At 42.8% G+C, this 18953-nt stretch overlaps 1 protein-coding gene and 1 long non-coding RNA gene across 2 annotated transcripts; both read right to left on the bottom strand.

The window, feature by feature from the left end:
* Nucleotides 1-25: 25 nt before the first annotated feature.
* On the bottom strand, nucleotides 26-6728 carry LOC115132036 (outer dynein arm-docking complex subunit 1-like). The gene is made up of 12 exons (XM_029664228.2): nucleotides 6427-6728; nucleotides 5627-5749; nucleotides 5416-5529; nucleotides 5247-5314; nucleotides 4912-5099; nucleotides 4449-4595; nucleotides 2944-3026; nucleotides 2110-2278; nucleotides 1612-1775; nucleotides 1245-1348; nucleotides 712-799; nucleotides 26-488 (listed from the first exon to the last, which is right to left on the bottom strand). Exons 1-12 carry the CDS (start codon nucleotides 6664-6666, stop codon nucleotides 387-389), a joined length of 1590 nt encoding a protein of 529 aa, XP_029520088.2. The 5' UTR covers nucleotides 6667-6728; the 3' UTR covers nucleotides 26-386.
* A 42-nt stretch (nucleotides 6729-6770) lies between these two features.
* On the bottom strand, nucleotides 6771-9407 carry LOC115132790 (uncharacterized). Its single transcript, XR_003864117.2, has 3 exons — nucleotides 8384-9407; nucleotides 7863-7942; nucleotides 6771-7713 (listed from the first exon to the last, which is right to left on the bottom strand). It is a non-coding gene; the product is annotated as an uncharacterized LOC115132790 (long non-coding RNA).
* Nucleotides 9408-18953: the final 9546 nt, after the last annotated feature.

Below are 18953 nucleotides of genomic sequence, written 5' to 3'. Positions count from 1 at the left end.
TGATTTAAATTATTTATTATACATCTTTAAAAGCTTACACCACTGAATATTTTATTTGATGAACAAATAATGAATACTTCAATTCTTTTAAACTCAATTTTGCAACTAATGAGGCATTATAAACGTAACAGATTATGAATGGCTCAAGAAAGCAGGGCTGTGATGCTGCTTTTCACAAGGAGTGGGCCTCCTGCGGTCCCCCAGTCTGCAGCTACCAGGGACGAGGTCAGACTACCAGGGATGAGGTCAGACTGCCAGGGATGAGGTCAGATTACATGGGACTAGGTCAAGGTACCAAGGATGAGGTCTGTCTATCTACCAGGGATAAGGTCAATAAACTATTTCCTTGTGTGTGTCCAATCAATATTCATAAAGCGATGATGAGTTCAGAGTCCTAGGGAGCCATGGTGGATTCTGCTGGCCACAACGCTGAGTTTGGAGGCTGATTTTCGGACCTCTGGTCGGATGATCCTTGCCTTCCTCTGCATCTGGCAGAAAACAACCCAATGAGACCGGATTTTGTTATGTGTGCGGTAGGAAATTCAGAATGCTATCAACCCATAGTATTACAATAACAATGATCAGGTAAGGATGATATTTCTGAATTGTGGACACTATTTTGCTACCAATTGAGGGTTAAACTAGAGTCAGGTAGGCCATCTCCGGCTATATGGTTGTGGTGGTCCATGTTGATTGAAGGGAAAGCCTCACCCTCATCATTACCAGCGGGAGCAGCTCGTCCTTGGAGAGGGGCTTCACCTGGTCTGTTAGCAGGGACTCCTCTGGGTCATTGTCATCCCTAAAATAGTAGTAGTCTTACATTACCACCATAAAGTTAAACTATAAGTTATATTTATATGGTTAACACACTTCCAAGTATTGCATTCACTTACTATTTCCTTATGAACGTGAGAAAAACTGAAAATGTAGGTCCTACTCCTAAAATAGGCTCTTAAAATAGCACACTATGCCCTGGAATAGCACACTAGTTTGTCCTCCGGCAAGGTTGTGAATACAGTTGGGCTGGTTAAAAAGTTTCTCTTAGCTGCAGCACAGGTAAAACAAAAAAAACATGAGCTGCAAAGTGGATATAACTGCATCGTCAGGGATATATTTCAGAAACAGAACCACTTGTATTTTATAGGTTATTGTGCCAGGATTGGAAACAAACTTGCCACTGTTCATTGGCATCCCTTTCCGGCATTAGATGTAGCAGCTTCTATATTGAACACACACAGACATACCCAGAAGTGGGAGGCTCAACCGTTTTGTTTTGCCTAGCCAGTGGTGGACTTTGTCCTAGGAGGTGCCTGGCAACCATTCTAGGATTGTAATCTTTATCAAGGTCCTGGAGCAGAGATAGAGAACAACATAAAATGTTTCAAGGGCAACACTTCACTGAGGCTCTGTTCACTTCTAAAATCCATACTTCCACCCTCCCTCCACTGATGTAGCCTATCCCTGATCTGACACAATTTGATAGTAGTAGTAGGTTTCCACTACATTACAATAGCTTTCATCAATCCAGTCCTATCGGATCCATTTTTAATCCAGAGAAGTAATGAAGGAAGGATGGATGCATTTTAAATAACCTTGTGACATTGAAATTACCTTGGAGCTGAGGAAAGACTGCAAAGTCAGCAGCTCGTTGGTCCTGCGCTCCACCAATCCCAGGTAAGTCATAATGGTGCTGTCCCGGATCCCGGTCGAGGAGCCTAACTTGTCTTCGATCACTGACCGGTCACAGTCTATGTTGTGGCACACACGGTCTATTCCTGGTGCACGGAAACACACAAGAAGAATTTATGGTTCTTCTCAATCTGGTTGTCTAAAGAAGAAAGAAATGGGCACTCGGTGAGTCTCTTCACTGCAATGAGAGACAAGACCATCAGGAGGTGCACATTTTGTTACAGCCCAGCACTAACTTGATTTAGTTGAATTTGAAGAAAATAGTAAGTTAGTAGTAATAGTTGTATTAGTTATAGTAGTATAAGTACCAACAGTCATAGTAAGTAGCTTATTAAGGCCTCCACAGGAAGGGAAGTCATAGCTGTAAGATGTAGATAGTACTGGGCTGAAACAAAACAAACCATTCTTTCCCATCCATACCTGTCTTCAGCTGGTTGAGGATCTTGCCCACTGAGGTGATGCGTTGCTGGTAGCCCCCCATCTGCTGCTCTGTGGCCTGCTGCTGCACACTGACCCCCCGAAGCACGACCCCGCGCTCCTCATGCTGTCTGCGCTCCTCTCTGGAAACCACCTCCATCTCACAGCGGATCTGTGACACACACACACCAAAACACAACTGCCTGGTCTCATAGACTAGATGTAACATAGTAAATGTAAATCTGGAACACTCAAAATAGTATGATATGTTACGTTTGGTATGGTTACATAAAACAGGTAGTTAAGGCAAAAACGAAACTAGGGTGGATGGGTAGGCACATAACGGACAATCTCATCACGCACAACTTTAGCATTTTAGCAACTTTTCAACTACTTAGCATGTTAGCTAACCCTTCCCCTAACCCTTTTAGCAAATTTGTAAGATATTGTAAGTTTTGCTAATTCGTAAACATATTGTACAAATTGTAATTCATAACGAATCATACAAAATGGGTGACAGACATTCACAAATTAATACATACCATACGAAACGTAACATATCATACTAAAATAGATGTCAGATTAATATGAAATGCTCTGAGATCAGGTTGAACACAAAAGTAGAAGAGGCACCTAATGGACACATGAATGCACAATAATACATACACGTAGAACTCACACATGCACACACTCCTCCAATTAGTTGGCTACATTTAACAAAGTATCCAAATAGAAAGGAAGGTGCCCTATAGTTTAATGTGTGCATTAAAGCACAACATCCAAAGAAATTACTTATTTCAAAGGTAAACATGCATGTAGTTTCAATTTCATACAGACCTGGTTGATTTCGTCCTTCAAGGTCTCGGCTTTGTTGTTCTGTTCGTTAACTAAATTTAGCAAAGCAAAGTTCTTGTCTTCAACTGTAGGATGCAGAAACACAAAAGGTATTTATCACAGTTCCAAATATAACAGAATAGATCTTAGATGGCCTCGTGTCAACACAGACCTTGTTCAACCCTCAAACTACCGACTGGGATATTAATTTTTTAATATAGCCTAAAGGTGGTTATTAAAAAATTTCAAATTTGTCAATCAACTTGTTCATAATATCAAGTCATACATATCCTCAGAGGGTGGAGCGATCTTGACCGGATAAACAGATCACATGCACCTTATGTACTCGCCTATGGTTATAACTACTAGGTATGACCGTGTACAAAATCTAAATTAGTTATATGCTTAGTTGCAGTCAAAACAGCTCATAAAAGTCTGTCAGTGCTATGAATACTTGGTAGAACTGTAATTACAGAAACCAGCAACCTTCTGAATTTGCACAGTGCTGTATTACATTTATTAAACTTAACCCCATAGCAATTGGGGTTAAGTGCCTTGCTCAAGGGCACATCGACAGATTTTCCACCTAGTTGGCTGCAGGGATTCGAACCAGAGACCTTTCAGTTACTAGCCCAACGCTCTTAACCGCTAGGCTACCTGCTGCGTATTGGTGTGTATTCTACAAAAAAATATGTTTTTATGGAAAATGTTATAGAAATACCAGAATTCATACAATACCCTCCTGGAAAATGTTATAGAAATACCAGCATTCGTATAATACCATCCAATATTCTATATTTGCAACTTGTTATAGTATTTTGGTTGCTATAACATTTGGTTGGAAGTGAATTTGAGGGTTTGGCTTGCTTTTTGAAGCATTCTGCCATAGGCCCTACCACTCCCATTGTTACACAAGCAGCAATTCTAATGTTGGCTGGGGGGTAAGTAAATAAAGAAAACTAAGACATCGCTCAGGATCATTCACTTTTTGTCAATAACATTAAGTATAGGCTCTTTCAAATGTTGGTTTTTACCACAAATATGGCAACGTTAATATTTACTTCAAAATTCTAAAAAACGAATACTACAATCAAAAAGTTGTAAATTAGCTTTTTATTACTAATGTGGATTATACTTTCGAAAAATTCTGCACATTATATAAGGGAAAAATTTATATCTTAATTTGACATATTATGCTAATTAAATATACTTTTACTGGTTATTTTCATAGTTTTATTTCAGATAACATTATTTACATGTCTAATGAGGTTTTAAAATAATTAAGTTGATATTTTGCTACGATTGTTGCTTTTTCCAATAGTTTCTTCTTTAATGTTCTAGGTAATAATCCATGTATGTAAAATATGTTGGTAGTTTGAGAGTTAAGGAGCATACTCTAGAGGGCCTAAAATATGAGGACGGCATATTTCCATAATTAAGTAGTAAATGCGATTATTTTGAAGTTAAGAGGTGCCCCTTTGCTGAGGAGACATGGCTTTGTGACTCACTCTGAATGAAGGTCCCCACCAGCTTGTGCAGGTCCTCCTCCCCTGTGACACAGTGGATCTTGTGGAAGGTCTCCTGCAAGGAATCGAGAGTCCCAAAAGTCCCTCCCTGAGTGTCCAGTCCCAGTCTCCTGCGCTGCCTCTCCTCAACTAAAGATAGAGGTTAGAGGTCAGAATCAGACAGATATAATTCAGACTTACATAAAGCAGTACACCATCAACTCAGTGCCCCAAATCAGAACTACTCAACTATTGCTTATTCTGCGTTGCATTCGGCTATTAAATAAAATAATCGGTCTGCTGAAAAGCCATGGCGCTGTGTATTTGATTTTGTCATTTGTCATTTTGTAATTGTTGTCATTGTGTGAATTAAAGCATACAGGTATAATGCTCTGTCACTTCTCATAAGCATGTATAAGCCTTTATGTCTTATAACAAGGCTTATAATAAGTATCTCATCTATGACCCTGTCTGCGGCTCAGGTCCTGGCCCTCCTCCTGGCTGCTGCACTCGTTGCCCTTGATGCTCATGAAGGTCTTTAGGCGGTGGTCGTGGGAGATGACCCGCTGCAGCTCGCTCACCTCCGTGCCATACTGGGTCAGGTCCTTCACCTTTTTCTCCTTCAGCAGCATCCGTTTGCACCGAGCCTCCACTCTGAAGGATCATATTCATGATGGCACACCATCGTTAAAAAAAAAGTTCAGGTAGTCCCTCCCTGTTTTAGTCTGTTTTCTACAATGCAGACCAAATAACCTTTTTCTACTCAAAAACACATCAACACAAAAAAGCTGTATGTATTACCTGGCCTCAAAAGCAGCAGTGGACTGAGCCATCATGTCTCGGATGTCCTTGCGAATCTCCTGCAGCTCCTGAATGACAAACAGGAACACAACATTGCTCAGTGAGTTGGGTGCATCTCAATTCATTACCCATTCTAGTAATTTGATTTCTATGGTGCTGTGAGCCCTACCCTCTCCATCCTGCAGTAGAGGTGGAGGAACTGCTTCCTCTCCACGTGCAAGATCTTCAGCTCCTCTCTCAGCTGCCCATTCTTGGCCAAAAGCTTGTTGAAGTGAACACGACCCTGGTGCAAAGACATGGGTGACATGTCAACACCATGACAATTCCATAAGGAGTTGACAAGAGTGCAGAAACAGACTGACACTCAGGCTACTGCTAACCCTGTCCAGTTTGTTCTCCAGGATGAGGCTGTTCTTCTGTGTCTGGTTTGCCTCCGACTTCTGACTGTGGCATGTGGTGCTCCCTCTCCTCTGGCCAGCCAGCTTACTCTCCCAAGTCAAAATCTACCACGGAAGAAGCCGATAAAAGCAGATAAGCGAATAAATCTGGTTACCTAAGGAATATCACTATAAAACATTGTCAATTGGAGCTGACTAAAATAAAATAAATGAGAAAAAGATATAGGCCTGTGTAAAGGACTTCATGCTGTTTGCTTAGCGCTTCTACCTGATTCAGCTGATATCAAGACTCAAATTTAGGAACTCTGCGCTTTTGAAAAAAGGCCTTATTCAACAGAGCTATGGGCGACACTGCAGGCTGAGGAATGAGTTTCACAGGTCCTCATCTGCTACATTCACCCTCCAAACTCACTCCACAGCAATCCCAGCGGTTGAGCTGAGTGCAGCTGCAGATCTGGGTCACAGCATCATTGTAAAGGATGTCACGCTTCTTGCTTAGTGAGTACTGCTTCTCCTCTGATTCAGCTCTCAAACTCACAACCTCCCAAACACGTGACCACCCTCCTAAACCCATTGCGCTATTGAAAAAAGCATTCTTAAACAGGGCAAGACTTCAGGCTGATGAAAGAGTTTCCCAGATTCCCTTCTGCTACACCTGCAGGTTTGGGGTTAAAGTCCGTTTCTAGCATGGGTAGGATGAGGTTAAACTATCACGAATTCCTGATTATCTGGGCAATTCACATCTATGATGTTTGTAACAAAGCAATCGTCAATACAAACACCTCCTGTCTCAGATAAGCCATTTTCGCTTGTTCAGAGTCGAGCTGCTCCACAACCCTGTCGCGGTACACCAGCATGCTGCTCAGATTTTGCGTGGCATCTGCGTCATCCGAGCATCGAAATGGACTCTCTGAGACACGCAGGCTACGGAGAAGTTCCTCGCGTTCACCATGGAGCCTTTGGATCTCCCTCCTGGTTGGGTAACAGACATGCATCATTTCAGTGTCAAAGGAAGAAGCCATGTGCTTGTGTCATACTGGACTTAGTGCTCTTACTAGAGACAGTGTTAGCCCTGATATGGAGGAACACTGTACTACACTTAATCATACGGTTTTAAAAACCTTTTGTTAGCAAATAGGCCAGTTCAATTGACAGTGGCTGGGCTGGCTACATTTCTCCAACTAAACTCCTTTTTATTACATTTTGCATTTACATTTTAGTCATTTAGCAGACGCTCTTATCCAGAGTGACTTACAGTTAGTGTGTTAATCTTAAGAAAGCTCGGTGAGAAAACCACATATCTCAGTCATAGTAAATACATTTATCCTCAAAGTAGCCTTCAGAAAAGTCAGTGCTAGTAGGAAAAAATAGTGTTACTTCATGAAAAGCAAGGGTGTCATTTAATTAAAACAAATTGGAGGAGGGTATTCTAGCTCTTTTTGAACTTTTCATTTTGAAAAATAAATACAGTAATGAACACACATGTAAGGATAAAATAGTATTATTTTGAGAAAATAATGTTTTTTCAGACAACTGCAAACTTCAAGGAGTAGGCCATTCAAGGAGTTGGTCTTATGGCACTCTCTGATGTCATCGGCCTCCCCCTCTAGCAATAGAGAACAAAACAAAAATCCTAATTTCATGATGCTACCTGGACCCCCTATTAAGATGTGCCTTTTGCTAAGAAAATCAGGTGATAAATGAGGTGAAAAGGAGACTGGAGTAGGACTATAAGATACTCTTTGAAGAAGTAGGTTCTCAGATGTTTTCGGAAGATGGGCAGGGACTCGGGGGCGGGGGAGGCAAGTGACCAGAGGTGGCAGAACGGAGTTCACATGTTCCACAATAAGTTGTCATGGGCGTACAGTATAGTTTCAATGTCCAGGTAAACATAGCAAAAGACCACTTTAGAGGTACACTGAATCTTAAGTAATTATGTTTTCAGTCTTTAAGACGAAAATATCCTCACAGCTGTCTGCGAATGAGATCCTGTGATTCTACGGTGTACGCCTGCCTGTCTCCTTCCATGATGCGAAACTGTCTCTGGAGTTTGCTCAACTCTGTCTCAGCTGCAACACACAACTTTGAAAACTGGTAAGTGCATCCTAATGTTTTATGGGATAAAAATAGGTAGGATATCAGATAAAAAGGACATTTCTTAGTCATGCAACAGGTGCTATTGAGTGCTTGTAGGTAGGTGAACTGTGAAAACGCATACCTAAGAGATCAATATCGATCTCACTGCTGTCAGAGTAGACACTACAAGCTGATCTTCTGCGACGCATGGTGGTGATTGTTCTGGAGGAGAGAAATTCAGATTACATCATGTGATATGATAAAGGGGACCATGTCTATGTTCACCCAGCACTTTGTTCCCTGGGCCCTATGGCTGGGGGAACATAGGTTGAGGGAACATTGGGTCCAGGGAACATAGGACCATAAGGCTGAAGGAACATAGGGTGGACCCCTGATAAAGTTAGCTATGCCTAACATCACTAATTGCTATATGCTTACCTGATATGCATTTAGTTACAACATAAATATATATATATTTAGCTAGATCAGAAGAAATATGAAGGAACAGCCTTTGGCCAATGACCACTAATATAAGGCATATTGTCCAACGGCCATAATTACACCTAACATTATTTGCATACTGCCTCATTTGGCTGGCTGGCTGCAGCGAACACTGGTTAACTTACATTAACGTTGGCTAACAAAAATGTGTGACTTTCTTACTGTTATCGGGATCTTGAAGCTTCCTTTTTGACAACCTCTACTTGGTCCTAGCCTTGTAGTTTGTAGATATTTGCGAAAATAATATGCAACACATTTGCCTATGACTGGCTAGCTGGCTTTCTCTCCAATGTCAATGACTGATTGTAACCGTTGACGACGCTTGGCTACTTGAGCACGCGACACACATGTAGCAAAATATCTACTGACAAAATATGTAGCTAGTTGGCTAGTTACAATGTTGCAATACCGATAAGTTACGTTACATTTCTATATTTGTATCGTTCGTTTTAGGTGGTTTAAGATGTGAGTTTGTAAATAATGTATGCAGCCATGATATTGACCAACAAACATTGGGTCATAGACCAATGGCAGTATGTGTACACGGAGTGTACGAAACACGAAGAACACCTTCCAAATATTGAGTTGCACCCTCTTTTTCCCTCGGAACAGCCTCAAGTCATTGGGCGCATGGCATCTACAAGGTGTCGAAAGTGTTCAACAGTGATGTTGGCCCATGTTGACTCCAATGCTTCCCACAGTTGACAGAATCGAGTTGGGTGGATGTCCTTTGGTTGGTGGAGCATTCTTGATACACACGGGAAACTGATAAGCGTGAAAACCCCAGCAGCGTTGCAGTTCTTGACACAACCTGTTGCGCCTGGCACGTACTACCATACCCCGTTCAAAGGCACTTAAATATTTTGTCTTGCCCATTCATCACCCTCTGAATGGCACACATACAACCTATGTCTCAAGGCTTCAAAATCATTCTGTATCCTGTTTTCTCCCCTTCATCCACATTGAATGAAGTGGATGTAACAAGTGACATCAGGGATCATAACTTTCACCTGGATTGACCTGGTCAGTCTGTCGTGGAAAGAGCACGTGTTCTTAATGTTTTGTACACTCAGTGCATATGAAGGATCAAGAAGCAAGATTATTTTATAGAAGGCACTGTGAGACCCACTTATTTTTCTTTGCAATTTCAGTGACTGCCACTGGGTGTCAGAGTTGTTCAACCTCTACGCTTGTCTGTCAAGCACCTTTGCTGTTTGTCTGTGTAGGCCAAAACAGATATTAGGCCTGGCCTATGGATAGTTATGCTACAGCTGTATTGTATTAGACAACCTCTGTAGTGTGTGTGTGTGTGTGTACTGGTGGAAAAAGTACCCAATTGTCATACTTGAATAAAAGTAAAGATAACTTAATAGAAAATGACTCAAGTAAAAGTGAAAGTCACCCAGTAAAATACTAATTGAGTAAAATTCTAAAAGTATTTGGTTTTAAATATACTTTAGTATCAAAAGTAAATGTAATTGCTAAAACATACTTAAGTATCAAAAGTAAAAGTATAAGTCATTTCACATTCTTAATATAAAAGCAAGCCGTGATGGCATAGTTTTCTTGTTTTGTTTTAAATTTACAGATGGCCAGGGGCATCCTCCAACACTCAGGCATAATTTACAAATTAAGCATGTGTTTAGTGAGTCCGCCAGATCAGGGGCAGTAGGGATGTTCTCTTGATAAGTGTATGAATTAGGCTATTTTCTTGTCCTGCTAAGCATTCAAAAGTGTACTTTTGGGTGTTAGGGAAAATGGAGTAAAAAGTACATACTTTTCTTTAGGAATGTAGTGAAGTAAAAGTAATATAAAAATATAAATAGTAAAGTAAAGTACAAGATACCCAAAAATGCTACTTAGGTAGTACTTTCAACTATGTTTACTAAAGTACTTTACACCACCGTGTGTGTGTGTGTGTGTGTGTGTGCACGCTCCAGCACACCCCAACTGACAACCAGTGAATTAATATGCAAAGAGAGTGACAGTACATATTCCCCCAATGTCAGAGCCTACATGGCTAACAATGTATGATGCTTGATATAGATTTATTAGATATATATTTATGGTCAATGACCGACTAAACGTTAATGAAGCTAGGCTACTTGAGCAGTGAGCATGTGACACCAGCCTGGTCTCATATACTAACATAGTAAATGTAAATCTGGGACACTCAAATTAGTATGATATGTTACATTTGGTATGGTTACATATGACAGAAGGTTACTTAAGGCAAAAACGAAAGATGGATGGGCATATAACACGAATGTCTAGCAACCCAAAGGTTGCGTGTTTGAATCTCATCATGGACAACCTTAGCATTTTAGCTAATTAGCAACTTTGCAACTACTTACTACTTTTGTAGATACTTTGCACCTACTTAGCATGTTAGCTAACCAGTCCCCTACTTCTTCTTCTTTAAGGTTTTATGGCAGACACCTATTGTTAAGGGGTATTGGGAAAAAAACTATTCCATTGCGGGAAGATTTGCTCATCCACACTCACAATGATGCCTTTTTTCTCAAATTTCCTCTCTGTTTGCGCTGTGCCGTGGACAACCAGTGCAATAAATGCTACAAAGTCCATCTACTTGACATGCAACATGTCAGGATCCCTCTGTTGACAAGGAATATTATCCGGTATCTCTAATCCTACTATCATTATTTATTTAACTTCAGTCCTTTCTTCTACTCTTCTCACTGCCTCCAGATAGGAGACATGCTGGACAGTCCATATTCTTATCACGTCTGTCTCCTTCACCCTAACAGGACACTTCAGAGATACCTGACATGATACCGTTGATAGGCGCCCTGCTTCGAAGATCCACACACCACACACCACACGACACATTACAATCTGATATCTTCTTGAGGTGCAGAGCACGCTCCTTCTGTTTCATAGATACACAAAAAAAACTAGATTGGCACACTTCTCGTTGCTCTTATAGACGCCACCTCATCCAACGCCTACACAATTTTTAGAGAGACTTCAATCAGATCTCCCAGATAACATTGATCTAAAAACCCTTACTCCAACCAAAAAATAACTAGGCTTTCATTTACTAGATTCCACTACCACTTTACTTCTCTTATTTCCTTTTGCAATTCCTCTCAAGCGCATCTCCACTCGGCATGCCATCTGATTCAAACATAACATCCGCTTCCGCCGAGTTGCTGAGCCGTTAGTGGTCACCAACCCTTCCCCTAACCCTTTAATTTAACTCCTTACCCTAACCTTAATCCCCAGCTAGCTTTAGCCACCTAGCTAACGTTACTAGGTGGCTAACACAAACTTCTCTACCCAATGTCAATCTAGCACTGAAAGTAAAATTAATTGGAGTGTTGAGATTACAAAACCTGTGTTTTTTATTGGGGATTCCAACCTTGCTCGCATTCCTAGTTTCACTGACAATAGCATACAGATAGTTTCCCTAGAGCAACTTTCAGACATATTTCAGGAGTGATAGGCAAGATGGAGCCACAGCTGAACACACAGGTTATTCCATCAGTGGTTCTTGTTAATGGTCTGAATCAGGAGTACACTACTGCAGTCAAACTGTTTACAACAGCTACTGAATAGAGCAGCTAAAGTTTCTCATGCACACTCATACACTTTTCAGATGGGCTTCCGTGGGAATTGCAGGAGGGACTGAACCAACTGAATAAGCATATCCAGACATTTTTACGGAACTGAGCTCAGATTCTACACAGCGCATTACGATTCAGTGCATTGGAGACCAGATGCAGCTGTAAAGATTTTGAACTACTGGCTAGACCAATTAAACTACTAAGAGGGGAAGACAGTACTAGTGTCACTCCCCAACACACCAATGTCCTTAACCTATCAGTTACTTTTAGGCTTACAGCGGCAGAACAGTAGCTTCTGGAAAAGGGCCTCATGTTTATCCCTACACCCGCTAAGATTGCATGGAGCTCAGGAGGGATCTTCATACTTATAGCACAGGAAATTAATATTTGATAATTTGAACTATAATAGTGATGATCAAAGATGACCATTTATTAGTCCATCCCACCGGGAACCCAATCTGCAGTCAGTGTCTCATACGATACAGACCTTATGATCGATGGCTAAATAAAAGGAACCAAATCAAATCAGAGTTTATTTGTCACGTGCGCCGAATACAACAGGTGTAGACCTTACAGTGTATTGCTTAGTAACAGGCCCTAACCAATAGTGCAAAGAATGTATCTGGTGAACAATGGGTAGGTAGGGAAAATAAAACTGTAAAAAGACAGGCTATAAAAGTAGCGAGGCTATAAAAGTAGCGAGGCTACATACAGACACCGGTTAGTCAGGCTGATTGAGGTAGTATGTACATGTAGATATGGTTTACGTGACGATGCATATATGATGAACCGAGAGTAGCAGTAGCGTAAAAGAGGGGTTGGCGGGTGGGACGCAATGCAGATAGCCCCGTTAGCCACTGTGCGGGAGGACTGGTTGGTCGGGCCAATTGAGGTACTATGTACATGAATGTATAGTTAAAGTGACTATGCATATATGATAAACAATGGTGTGTGTAATGAAGATTGCTAGGGCCGGTGGTTAGTAGACCGGCGACGTTGGGTGCCTGAGCGGGGTAGTGGGAGTAGGCGTGACAGCCGAAACCACTCATCCACCGCAGGGGCCTCGATCTGGCTCAGGGTCCTCGGGGCCAGCTGATACCCCTGGTTGCACTGGAAAGGAGTCAGCCTGGTGGAGAAGTGACGAAGTGAGTTGTGGGCATACTCTGCCCAGGGAAGGAACCCGGGCCCATTCCCCCTGCCGGTCCTTCTACGGAATCTTCCAGCTCCTGGTTAGTCCTCGCCACCTGCCCGTTGGACGGTACCTTGAAGCGAAGCTGGCTGTGGCCCTCAGCTGCTCCATGAAGGCTTTCCATACACACAATGTGAATTGGGGGCCACGGTTGGAGACGATGTCCTCTGGAAGGTCATCGTGCCAGAAGACCTGCTGGAACAGTGCCTTAGCGACCTGGAGAGCGTTAAGGAGACCAGAGGGATAAAACAGCAGGATTTAGATAATCTGTCCACTACAACCATAATAGCTCTGAAACCATCAGACAGAGGGAGATCCGTAACGAAGTTTATGGACAGATGGGACCAAGGTTGCTGAGGTACGGGAAGGGGAAGGAGTTTCCCTGGTGGAGTGTGCCGGGGAGATTGTTTGGGCACATACAGAACATGAGTTGACGTAGCGGGCGACATCCTGTGCCAAGTTGGGCCACCAGTACTTCACAGAGATGGATTGATTGGTGGGGGTGATACCTGGGTGTCCAGCGGCAAGGGATGTGTGCCCAGGTCAACAGCCGATCCCTCACCACCGTGGGGATGTAGATGTGCTTAGGAGGGCAGGTAGCAGGCGCCGGGTCCCTCTCCAGAGCCTGGCGGATGTCCACATCTACATCCCAAATCACGGGGCCAACGATACGGGAGGGTGGAAAGATGGGCTGGTGGGCGCTCACAGGACTCTCAACTAGAGGTCGACCGATTAATCGGAATGGCCGATTAATTAGGGCTGATTTCAAGTTTTCATAACAATCAGTAATTTTGGACACCAATTGGACATTTTTTTTTTTTTACACTTTTATTTAACTAGGCAAGTCAGTTAACACATTCTTATTTTCAATGACGGCCTAGGAATAGTGGGTTAACTGCCTTGTTCAGGGGCAGAACGACAGATTTTTACCTTGTCCACTCTGGGATTAGTTTTTGCAGCCTTCCGGTTACTAGTCCAACGCTCTAAACACCTGTCTTACATTGCACTCCACGAGGAGCCTGCTTGGCAGGCTGACTACCTGTTACGCGAGGGCAGCAAGAAGCCAAGGTAAGTTGCTAGCTAGCATTAAACGTATCTTATTTTAAAAAAACAATCAATCTTAACATAATCACTAGTTAACTACACATTGTTGATGATATTACTAGTTTATCTAGCGTGTCCTGCGTTGCATATAATCGATGCGGTGCCTGTTTGTCATTGAATCACAGCCTAACAAGCGAAAAAAAGCAATGTATGTACCAATGTACCTAACCATAAACATCAATGCATTTCTTAAAAATCAATACACAAGTATGTATTTTTAAACCTGCATATTTAGTTCATTTTCCCTGCTAACATGAATTTCTTATAACTAGGAAAATGGTGTTACTTGCGTTCTGTGCAAGCAGTCAGGGTATATGCAGGAGTTTGGGCCGTCTGGCTCATTGCAAACTGTGTGAAGTACATTTATTCCTAACAAAGACAGTAATTAATTTGCCAGAATTGTACATAATGACATAACATTGAAGGTTGTACAATGGAACAGCAATATTTAGACTTAGGGATGCCATCCGTTAGATACAGAACCGTTCCGTATTTTATTTCACTGAAAGAATAAACGTTTTGTTTTTGAAAGGATAGTTTCCGAATTCGATCATATTAATGACCAAAGGCTCGTATTTGTGTGTTATGTTATAATTAAGTCTATGATTTGATAGAGCAGTCTGACTGAGCGATGGTAGGCAGCAGCAGGCTCCTAAGCATTCATTCAAACAACACTTTCGTGCGTTTGTCAGCAGCTCTTCGCAATGCTTCAAGCATTGCGCTGTTTGTGACTTCAAGCCTATCAACTCCTAAGATTAGGCTTGTGTAACCGATGTGAAATGGCTAACTAGTTAGAGGGGTGCGTACTAATAGTGTTTCAAACGTCACTCGAGACTGGGAGTAGTTGTTCCCCTTGCTCTGCAAGGGCCGCTGCTTCTGTGGAGCGATGGGTAACGATGCTTTGAGGGTGGCTGTTGTGTTCCTGGTTCGAGCCCAGGTAGGGGCGAGGAGTGGGACGGAAGCTATACTGTTACACTGGCAATACTAAAGTGCCTATAAGAACATCCAATAGTCAAAGGTATATGAAATACAAATGGTATAGAGAGAAATAGTCCTATAATTCCTACAACTTCTTACCTGGGAATATTGAAGACACATGTTAAAAGGAACCACCAGCTTTCATATGTTCTGAGCAAGGAACTTAAACATTAGCTTTTTTTACATGCAACATATTGCACTTTTACTCTCTCCTCCAACATTTTGTTTTTGCATTATTTAAACCAAATTGAACATGTTTCATTATTTATTTGAGGCTAAATTGATTTTATTGATGCATGTTAAAAGTGTTCATTCAGTATTGTTGTAATTGTCATTACAAATAAGTACATTTAAAAAAATTGGCAGATTAATCGGTATTGGCGTTGAAAAATCATAATCGTTCGACCTCTACTCTCAACCGATATGGAACCACAAGGTAAAGGAAAGCAGGTCTTCAGGCATCCTGGTGCCCAGGTGGTGATTTTCATCCTCAACCAGGCTACTCTTTCTTACTGGGGAATGATGGTTCATTACCTCCATGAGCAAATCAATGAAACATTATGTAGCGTGATTTAAATCATCCTCTAGATAAATCAGCCAAATCATTTTTGAAATAGCTCCTGATTAAGTGTTTTAACATTTCTCTTGACCACAATCCTTGGAGGTTTCTTAGGAACCTTGGTGTTCATGGTTATGGTCACAATATTATGGTCTGTCCAGCCCACTGGCATTGATCTGGATTTTAAGCATTGCAATGGTATATTACAGAAGAGCAGATCAATGCACGTGTCCGAACAGTGACCTAACTTAGTTGATGAGCTAGTTGTATCATTGTTACGGATACCAGTATCCTGTGTGTGTATCCTGTGTTCTTTTCTCTCCTTCTCCCCTCACAGGTGAAAATCATCACTCCCCAATCATCAATCAGAAGACACACCTCCTCCTGTTTCCTACCCTATCACAGTTCCTTTCCCTTGGTTTAAAAACCCTGTCAGTTGTTTGCTCTAGAGCTCAATCTCTCTGTAAATGCCATGTCTGTAGATCTCTCTGTTTCACTCTCTTTATGTATTGAGCTATCTTTTGTTTGAGCACCTCCATATCACTTTGTCATCACCTGTGAGTATTGTTTTTGGTTATGGTGTTTGTTTACTGGTGGGAAAAGGGGGAAACAAGACAAGTCGCCCATGGGCATACACTACCCGTAGGTAACCTTTGTTAAATACCCCAGTTAGAACTGGGCGGACCACCCACTGTATTTTTGGTTAGTTAGTTAGCTGGTGTTGAAATAGGCTAGTCTAGCTTAGGGGTGTTTTTGAATACTTATTATTTCTTTCCTTGGGTCCAGCTCAGCCCCTTTTCCTGCTCCCCCCATTACCGTGTGTTTTACAATAAACCTTGAGTTTGACGGTAGATTTCAGTTGTCGTGGTTATTTCGTTCTCACTTTTACTTTGTCACTATTATAAATTGCATGAGTTATGTTACGGGTCTCATTACCATCCCCCCTAGACTGTCAGGCCAAAAGGGATTCGTAAAACAATCATTAACCATTTGTTTCAAACCACAGCTCTCTGCATATCGCAACCCTTTACTTGTCAAGAGGAGTGTTACATTCCCCAGTTGTAGTTTGTGTATTTGCGTGTGTGTATTTCAGAAAATGGCTTCCCGAAATTCCTCAAGCAGCTGATTGGTCGACTCCATGGCTAATTGGAGAGCTGACCCCACCCCCTCGTCAAGACACAGCTGTCTCCAATTACGCATTTTTTCTGAAGCTTTATAAAAGCCAGTGTTCTGTTCAGAAGAGAGATCATTGCTGGGAGGAGATTGCAGAAAGATCATTGCTGAGAGGAGATTGCAGAAAGATCATTGCTGAGAGGAGATTGCAGAAAGATCATTGCTGAGAGGAGATTGCAGAAAGATCATTGCTGAGAGGAGATTGCAGAAAGATCATTGCTGAGAGGAGATTGCAGAAAGATCATTGCTGAGAGGCGATTGCAGAAAGATCATTGCTGAGAGAGGAGGCTGATGGTGGTACTGTGTTGGTTGTTCTCAGAGGGAGATTGGTGTGTCCTGTATTGGTTGAGTGAGAGAGCTGATTGGTTATGTCTGTGTGTCAATAGGACGCAGTTTTTTGGTTATTGAAATTGTTTGTGTTATTCTGTTTCATTTGTTCCCAAGGGGGAAGGCACCTAGGGAGTGCTTAGGCAAGAGGCCCGCGGGCATACATATACCCGTAGTATATTCACTGTCTAGGCACAATAGGTAAGACCTGGGCAGACCACCCCCTGTATTTTGGTTAGGGCACCAGGTGGTGCTAAATTAGGTAAGTAGTGGTTAGGCAGGTAAGATAGGAGATGGGGCTTTGATATTTACTTTCTTTGGTTCCGTCCAGACCCTTTTCCCCATATTACCGTGTGAAGGAATAAGTTCCTAGTAAACGGTAAATTCTCTGCCTTTTGTCATCCTTACTCGGACCTACAGTCCATACCTCTTTCACTTCACGGAGAGTTGAGTTGTAGCAGGGTGTTGCGTTCCCTCTACATAGAGGCGTGCGTAACAAGGAGATCAATAGCGCATGCATTTGTTATAGCTGAAGTCATGATACACTACAACAAACTCAGATTTGAACATTGAATTAAAATAGCCAGGGAGTTACTCTAGAGTCCCTATATAGTTGCCCATTGATGTAAAGTTTATCCATCACCATGGAGACTTTGAATGGGTGCAGTGATGAGGAAGGGAAGGCTTTCTTGGTGCAAGGGTCCCACGGTAAGGATGAGTGGTGCTGTGATGTGCATGATAGGAGACGGGGGTCTGGTCGATGAAATTCCCCACGGCACCGGAGTACACTAGGGCTGTATAGGCAACACCTAAGGGACAGCCAGCAAAATGGAAACCAGGAAGGGATTGATGGAAAACCATGAAGGAATACTCACACCTCACCTGGGAGACGGATGATCACGGGGCCGTCCCTCTGGCCTAGTGGAACTCTGTTTGGGATGCACCAGACACCGCTGGAGTTGATGCCCCTCCTGGCCAGAATAGGGACACAGCCCCAGGTGTCTCTGGTGATACTGCTCTGCCTCGACGAGGTGTGACCCCTGACTCCATGGGTTCAGGCTCTGCCTCAGAATGGCCAAAGGAGGAGAACAAGGAAAGCGCTGGCACTCCTGAAGGAGGTCGTCCAGATGGATGGCCATCGTGACGAGCATGTCCAATGAAAGGTTGTCATCCAGGCACGCCAACTCCATCTTGACCACCTCCGATGGAGGCTGCCACTGGCCGGAAGGTGAGGTACTCCTGAGCTGTCTGTGCACCCTGCCGGAGTTGGAATAGTCACTCACCTCCCTCTGCTGGATGGTTGAAGACCGCTGTGAACAGAGTCACTCTCCCCTAGACGGCTATAGCCAACGCCCGCCTGGTCAGTAGGGAAGTGACCGTGGCAACCTTGGACCTCTCGGTGGTGGGGCTCCAGTCTGATGGGCGAAATAGAGGGAGCACTGGAGTAGGAAGCCAAGGCATTTGGATGGAGTCCCATTCTACTTGTCCAGGAGGGACAGTCGGGCATCACCTCCCTAGGCAGACTGCTGGGTAGGCTGAGGGACTGGTTCACCGGGACGACTCGAGGTAAAAGGCCCTCCGCTAGTTGTAGGCGAATCCTCTCGGGTGGTGTCAAGGCAGTGGAGGACACAGAGGACCTCATCTATAGCCGCACCCAGATGAGCCAGCTGTTTACTGAGTAGCTGTCCCTGTTCACCAACCATCTGGGAGATGTCTTTATCTTCTGCTCCTTCCAAAATGTATGAGGTAGTGTTCTGTCACATATAGGCCGGGAGTCCAGGAAGCAGGTGCAGAAGATGAGTTTAATCATTAAGA

The sequence above is a fragment of the Oncorhynchus nerka genome, linkage group LG7 (assembly GCF_034236695.1).
Source record: "Oncorhynchus nerka isolate Pitt River linkage group LG7, Oner_Uvic_2.0, whole genome shotgun sequence".
Taxonomy (NCBI): Eukaryota; Metazoa; Chordata; class Actinopteri; order Salmoniformes; family Salmonidae; genus Oncorhynchus; species Oncorhynchus nerka.
This window is presented reverse-complemented; position numbering and strand designations above follow the sequence as displayed.